The sequence below is a fragment of the Meles meles genome, chromosome 8 (genome assembly GCF_922984935.1).
Source record: "Meles meles chromosome 8, mMelMel3.1 paternal haplotype, whole genome shotgun sequence".
Classification (NCBI taxonomy): domain Eukaryota; kingdom Metazoa; phylum Chordata; class Mammalia; order Carnivora; family Mustelidae; genus Meles; species Meles meles.
In genome coordinates, this window is record NC_060073.1 from 58,534,953 (window position 1) to 58,543,120 (window position 8,168).

Sequence of the window (8,168 nt, forward strand, 5' to 3'; positions counted from 1 at the left end):
TATCTTGCTACAATTCTCTATGTAGGAAGTACAGGGAGGAGGGAAAGAAAATGCATTGGATTAAAGTGGAAGATGACAAAAAGTACTGCTGAGATTAAAAAAAAAAGAAAACCCTATTCTCTTTTGTGAATTAGGAAATATGAATCATAGAGGGAAGTTCAATACAGGGAAGAAAGAAAGAAAGAAATAAATAAAGAAAGAAAGAAAGAAAGAAAGAAAGAAAGAAAGAAAGAAAGATATTTTAACTGAGAAGCAAAAAGAAAAGATAAAGTCCTAAGAATAATCTCTAATTTGATTGATCTAATTACCATTACTAGAAATCACAATCAAATTACTGAATAGTATTTTCATTTCTCCCTCTAGGATATTTCATTTTAAAAGAATTACTCCTTCAAAGTAATCATGTCGTCTTTTCCTAACATCACTTCCACTTCTCTGGTGTTTTTTCTGATGGGAGTTCCAGGACTTGAAGATGCCCACACCTGGATCTCCATCCCCTTCTGCTGTCTTTACATGACTGCCCTCTCTGGGAACAGTATAATCCTGTTCGTCATCATCACTGAGTCAAGTCTCCATGAACCTATGTACTATTTCCTCTCTATGCTCTCAACCACTGACTTGGGCTTGTGTATTTCAACATTGGTCACTACACTGGGCATATTCTGGTTCAGTGCAAGACAGATCAGTTTCCATGCCTGTGTTGCCCAGACATTCTTCATTCAACTCTTTACTGTTGTGGAGTCTTCAGTGCTATTGGCAATGGCCTTTGACCGCTTCATTGCCATTTGCAACCCACTGAGATATGCTGCCATCCTGACTGATTCCAGAATTGTCAAAGTGTGGTTTGCCATCCTTATCAGGGGGATAGTGATCCTAAAGCCTCTGGTCCTGCTTCTTAAACGTTCATCCTTCTGCCAAAACTATGTGCTTCATCATTCTTATTGTTTCCATCCTGATATAATCCAGCTGTCATGTTCTGACAATAAGATCAACAGTGTTTTAGGACTTGCTGCCCTTATAGTTACTGCAGGATTGGACTCCATCTTTATTCTTCTCTCCTACACTCTGATTATTAAGACCATCCTAAGCATTGCTTCCCCAGAGGAACGGCATAAAGCCTTCAGCACTTGTATCTCCCACATAGGTGCTGTTGCTGTCTTTTACATTCCTCTCATTAGCTTGTGCTTTGTCCATATGTTTGGAAAAAAGGCACCTCCTTATGTACACACTCTTATGGCCAATGTGTATTTGCTTATTCCACCAGTGATGAATCCTATTATTTATAGTGTGAAGACCAAGCAGATCCATAGGGCCCTTAAAAAAGTCCTTTTTGCCAAAGAATTTGAGCTCTGACTCTAATACCTCTCTAGTAAAATCTACTCCTTAGTAATCACTTCCAAGACCTAACATTTGATCAACATACTTTCATCTATCAGTGGCCTGAAACCAAAAGATCTAGGTATCTGGGTAGGAGATGCAGTTTGACAGAAATTTATTTTTATTTTCAATAGAACGATTACTAATCTATTCTTTAGAAGTAAGCAATAAAATATACTAATATAATGGGTACTATATATCATGATATAAAATTTGGAAAGCATGAATGACAATGGCTAAAATGAACACTTTGCCCATTAGACCAAGCCTCCAAAATCGTGCTTAAAACAGTAACTCATATCTTTCTGTCTCATTTTGTTTTCTTAAAGTATACATAATAATTATTAAGTTTCATTTAATTGTCAATTAAACCCTCCTCTCTATTATTCTTACATACATTTTAATCACCATTGATTCATTCTTTCATTTGCTATCTACTATTGTTAAACACTGCACAATATGATAGGATGGCAGAGACAAACAAGAAGATATTATCATAATAGTGAACTATGTAGATAAGGAAAAAACCAATCAGAATCTGATATACTATGTGATATATATATGCAAAAGGATTAATATAATTTATTAATAATAATATTAATAATAATAATATAAGAAGAACATTTAGTCTAACTTGAGAAGATCAGAAAACCATCACAATGTGTTGTTTAAATTGTAAAGTTAAGAAATGGAGAGGTCAACTTTCAGAATGGTAGCATGAGAGATTTGTGGATACTCTCCCTTAGGGAAACAACCATAAACAGTAAAAATTTATATAGACATGGGTATAAACATTTAAATTCTCTGAAAATTGCCCTAAGTTCATACAGCAAAAGAAAAACCACCATTTAAGAAAATTTATTAAATTACTGTAAGAACAGTAGGAGTCTGGGGCACCTGGCTGGCATAATTTAGTGTCCAACTCTTGATCTCAGCTCAGGTCTGAACTTGTGCAGGGTGTGGAGCCTACTATTTAAAAAATTAGTTAATTAAAATAAAAAGAATAGTGGGAGTCTGTGGCACCTGGATCAGAGCAAGCATTCACCCCTCCCTTCCTCCACAGTGCAGTTTATCGATAACTCCACTCCAGATAGGTATAGCCAAGAACATAGGGCTTTGTTCCCTAGCCCGCTCCCCACCCTCATCCCCCACCAGCTCTTAGCATAAGGCTATGATATCTTCCAGAAAGGGCAGATAACCATATTCTTCATTTTTCCCACTTCAGCTCAAATTGTGGAAGAAAAATTCCAGGTGAGTACAATCAAGTGGTCAGTGATTGTTTTCACGCACCCAGCATTACTCCTATGGCAGAAGCTCTATTCCAGGCATGGCAGTCAGAGAATACTGGGGCTTCAATCAGCCTTTCCTTACCTCTATCATAAGGAACTGGACTCAAGATAATAGAGGCAAGCTGAAAAGGCATATGCTATCCCACCATTCCATGTAGGCAAATCAGTGGATTAACTCCAAGAGAAGTGGGTTCTAAGGGAATTAAATTATAAATCAATAATAAAAATTTGGAAGTTCACAAATATTAGCAAATTAAACAATATACTCCTAATCAATGGGTCAAAAAAGAAATCACAAAAGTGGGGTGCATGGGGGCCTCAATCATTAAGTGACTGCCCTAGGCTCAGATCATGATCCCAGAGTCTTTGGATTAAGACCCACATTAGGCTCCCTGCTTGGCGGGAAGCCTGCTTCTTCCACCCCCATACCCCTAGCTTGTGTTCCCTCTCTCACTGTGTCTCTCTCTGTCAAATAAATAAAATATTTTTTCCTTTTTATTTATTTATTTTTAAAAATTTTTTATAAACATATAATGTATTTTTATCCCCAGGGGTACAGGTCTGTGAATCTCTAGGTTTACACACTTCACAGCACTCACCATAGCACATACCCTCCCCAGTGTCCATAACCCCACCCCCCTCTCCTGACAACCCCCCCAGCAACCCTCAGTTTGTTTTGTGAGATTAAGAGTCACTTATGGTTTGTCTCCCTCCAGATCCCATCTTGTTTCATCTATTCATCTCCTACCCCCCAACCCCCCCATGTTGCACTTCCAATTCCTCATATCAGGGAGATCATATAATAGTAGTCTTTCTCCAATTGGCTTATTTCACTAAGCATGATACCCTCTAGTTCCATCCATGTCGTCGCAAATGGCAAGATTTCATTTGTTTTGATGGATTTGTTGCTTTGGGATGAAATGTTCTGAATATATCTATGATGTCCATCTGGTCCAGTGTGTCATTTAAGGCCTTTATTTCCTTGTTGACCTTTTGCTTGGATGATCAGTCCAATTCAATGAGGGGAGAGTTAAAGTCCCCTTCTATTATTGTACTATTGTCGATGTGTTTCTTTGATTTTGTTATTAATTGGTTTATATAGTTGGCTGCTCCAACATTAGGGACATAGATATTTAAAATTGTTAGATCTTCTTATTGGACAGACCCTTTGATTATGATATAGTGTCCTTCCTCATCTCTCATTATAGTCTTTGGCTTAAAATCTAATTGATCTGATATAAGGATTGCCCCCCCCCCCAGCTTTCTTCTAATGTCATTAGCATAGTACATTGCTTTCCAACCCCTCACTTTAAATCTGGAGGTGTTTTCAGGTCTAAAATGAGTTTCTGGTAGGCAACATATTGATGGGTTTTGTTTTTTTATCCATTCTGATACACTGTGTCTTTTGATTGGGGCATTTAGCCCATTAACATTCAGGGTAACTATTGAGAGATATGAATTTAGTGCCATTGTATTGCCTGTAAGGTGGCTGTTACTGTATATTGTCTCTGTTCCTTTCTGATCTACTACTTTTAGGCTCTCTCTTTGCTTAGAGGACCCCTTTCAATATTTCCTGTAGAGCTGGTTTGGTGTTTGCAAATTCTTTCAGTTTCTGTTTGTCCTGGAAGCTTTTTATCTCTCCTTCTATTTTCAATGATAGCCTAGCTGGATAGAGTATTCTTGGCTGCATGTTTTTCTTGTTTAGTGCTCTGAATATATCATGCCAACTCTTTCTGGCCTGCCAGGTCTCTGTGGATAAGTCTGCTGCCAATCTAATATTTTTCCCATTGTATGTTACAGACTTCTTATCCCAGGCTGCTTTCAGGATTTTCTCTTTGTCGCTAAGACTGTAAATTTTACTATTAGATGATGGGGTGTGGACCTATTCTTATTGATTTTGAAGGAGTTCTCTGTGCCTCCTGGATTTTGATGCTTGTTCCATTTGCCATAATAGGAAAATTCTCTCCAATAATTCTCTCCAATAGACCTTCTGTTCCCCTCTCTCTTTCTTCTTCTTCTGGAATCCCAATTATTCTAATGTTGTTTTGTCTTATAGTGTCACTTATCTCTCGAATTCTCCCCTCATGGTCCAGTAGCTGTTTGTCCCTCTTTTGCTCAGCTTCTTTATTCTCTGTCATTTGGTCTTCTATATCACTAATTCTTTCTTCTGCCTCATTTATCCTAGCATGAGAGCCTCCATTTTTTATTGCACCTCATTAATAGCTTTTTTTATTTCAACTTGGTTAGATTTTAGTTCTTTTATTTTTCCAGAAAGGGCTTTTATCTCTCCAGAGAGTGTCTCTCTAATATCTTCCATGCCTTTTTTGAGCCTGGCTAGAACCTTCAGAATCGTCATTCTGAACTCTAGATCTGACATTTACCAATGTCTGTATTGATTAGGTCCCTAGCCTACAGTACTGTCTCTTGTTCTTTTTTTTGTGGTGAGTTTTTCTGCCTTGTCATTTTGTCCAGATAAGAGTATATGAAGAATCAAATAAAATACTAAAATGTTGGCAAAGACCCGCTTTAACCAAATCAGAAGAGACCCCAAATCATGGGGGGGGGGGAGAAAGGGGATAAAAAGAAGTTCAGAAAAGAAAAAATAAATAAATAAGAAAACAAATAAAGAAAAAATATAAAAAAGAAAAATATATATATATTAGATAAATTAGTTAAAAAACATTAAAAAAGAAAAGGGTAAAAGTTAAAAAAATTAGCAGAAGAAAAAAAAATTAAATTAACAGCAAGACTAAAGAGTCATGGGGAGAAAGCCATGTGTTCCGTGCTTTGCTTTCTCCTCCTCTGGAATTCGGCTGCTCTCCTTGATTGGTAAACTTGATCTTGGCTGGATTTCCTGTTGATCTTCTGGGGCAGGGGCCTGTTGCAGTGATTCTCAAATGTCTCTGCCTGAGGTGGAATTGCACCGCCCTTACCAGGGGCCGGGCTAAGTAATCCTCTCAGGTTCCCTTTTGAGAGCTTTTGTTCCCTGAATGCTTTCTGAAGAGTTCTGGAGAACGGGAATGAAAATGGCAGCCTCCCAATCACCAGGCTAGAGGAGCCAAGAGCTCGGGGCCCCACTCCTCAGTGCCCCCCAGAGAAGAGCGCCCAATCACTCCTGTCTCCCTGACCTCCAGCTGTGCTCTGAGCTCACCCAGCCTGCGACTGGTTCAAGGTAACGCCAAGCTGAGAGCTCACTCCTCGGCTCTGTCTCTGTAGCCGGCTTTCCCATTCTAATACTTGCAAGCTCTGTGACACTCCGACACCCCCAATCCTTCTGTGACCCTGTGGGACCTGGGGCCATGCTGACCCCGCATGGACTTCACCCCAGTTTAGCCTCTGGAGCGATGTCCCTCAGTGGAGCAGACTTTTAAAAGTCCTGATTTTGTGTTCCGTTGCTCCGCCACTTGCTGGGAGCCAGCCCCTCCCCCCGCTATCTTCCCATTGCTTTGGAATCACTTCTCTGCTGTTCCTACCTTTCAGAATGTGGTTGATTTTCTGTTTCTAGAATTGCTGTTCTTCTTCTCTTCGATCTCCTGTTGGATTTGTAGGTGTTTGCAATGGTTTGATAAGCTATCTAGCTGATCTCCTGCTACCTGATGTAGTCTCAGCCTGCTACTTCTCCGCCATCTTGACTCCCCCACCTCAAATAAATAAAATCTTTAAAAAAAAAAAAGAAATCACAGAAGGAATTAGTAAATACATTAAGATGAATGAAAATAAAGACACAATATACCAAAATTATAAGGTGAAGCTAAAGAATACTTAGAGGAAAATTTATAGATATAATGCCTATATTGAAAAAGAAAATATCTCAAATAAATTACCTAAGCATCCAATTTAAATACTGGGGGGGAAAAGCAAACTGGTCTTAAATAAAGCAAAAGAAAAATGATAATAATGATAAGACTACTGGAAATTAATTAGAGTATTAAAAATATATACATTTTTAAAAAGTCTAGAAGGCACAAAGAACCCACTTCAAAAATCAACAAAAATAGGTCAACACTTCAACATATTGTAGTGAAGACTGCAAATTACAAAGAATAGAAGAAGAAATGAAGAGTGTCCAGAACAAACAAAACTAAAGAAATTCATGAACACTAAACCAGCCCTGCAAGAAAGGAATCCTTTGAATGGAGAGAGAGCCCAAAAGTAACAAAGATCTGAGAGGAACAGTGACTTTATGGGTAATACAATGGCACAAAATTCGTATCTTTCAATAATTAATCTGAATGTAAGTGGACTCAATGTTCTAATCAAAAGACAGAGGGTATCAGAATGTACTTCTAAAAAAGACCCATAGATATGATGTCTACAAGAGGCTTATTTTAGACCCAAAGACAAATCAGGTTGAAAGTAGGGGTGGGCAACCACTTATCATGCTTATGGTCATTAAAAAAAAAAAAAGCTGGAGTAGCCATCCTTATCAGACAACTAGATTTTAAACCAAAGACTGTAATAAGAGCTGAAGAAGGACACTAAGGACACTATATCATAAAAAGGGGGTTATCCAACAAAATCTAGCAATTGTAAATATTTATAGCCTTAACTTGGGAACAGCCAAATATATAAACCACTTAATAAAAAAATTATGGAAACTCATTGATAATAATAAAATAATAGTAGAGGAATTTAACATCCCACTTACAGCAACAGACTGATCATCCAAGCAGAACATCAACAAGGTAACAAGGGCTTTGAATGACACACGGGACCACATGGACTGTACAGATATATTCAAAGCATCTCATCCTAAAGCAGTAGAATACACATTCTTCTCAAGTGCATAAGGAACATTCTGTGGAATAGATCACATATTGGGTCACAAATTAGGTCTCAACCAGAATAAAAAGACTGAGATCATACTATGCATATTTTCAGACCACAATGCTATGAAACTTGAAGTCAACCTCAAGAAAAAATTTGGAGAGACTATGAATACATGCAGGCTAAAGAATATCCTATGAAAGAATGAATGGATCAATCAAGAAATTAAAGAGTTAAAAAATATATGGAAGCATATGAATATGAAAACACAACAGTTCAAAACTTTTGGGATGTGCCAAAGATAGTCCTAAGAGGCAAGTATAAAGCAATAAAGGCCTTTCTCAAGAAAGAAGGAAAGCCTCAAACACATAACCCAAACTTACACCTAAAGGAGCTGGGGAAAGAATAGCAAATAAAGCTAAACCCAGCAGGAGAAGAGAAATAATAAAGAATAGAGGATAAAGCAATGATACAGGAATCAAAAAAATAAGAGAACATACCAATGAACTTTGGAGCTGGTTCTTTGAAAGAATTAATAAGATTGATAAACTCTAAGCCAAACTTCTCAAAAAGAAAAGAGAAAGGACCCAAATGAAATCATGAATGAAACAGCAGCCAACACTGCAGAAATATAATTATAAGAGAATTACATGAGCAACTATATGTCAACAAATTAGACAATCTCAAAGAAATGGATGCATTCCTAGAAACATTGAAATGACCAAAACTGAAACA

The 8,168-nt window shown here is 37.6% G+C and overlaps 1 protein-coding gene across 1 annotated transcript; it reads left to right on the plus strand.

Moving 5' to 3' along the window:
* The first annotated feature begins 402 nt into the window (after nt 1-402).
* Nucleotides 403-1,353, plus strand: LOC123949582 (olfactory receptor 51F2-like). The gene has a single exon (XM_046017117.1). It carries the CDS (start codon nt 403-405, stop codon nt 1,351-1,353), a length of 951 nt encoding a protein of 316 aa, XP_045873073.1.
* The last annotated feature ends 6,815 nt before the right edge of the window (nt 1,354-8,168 follow it).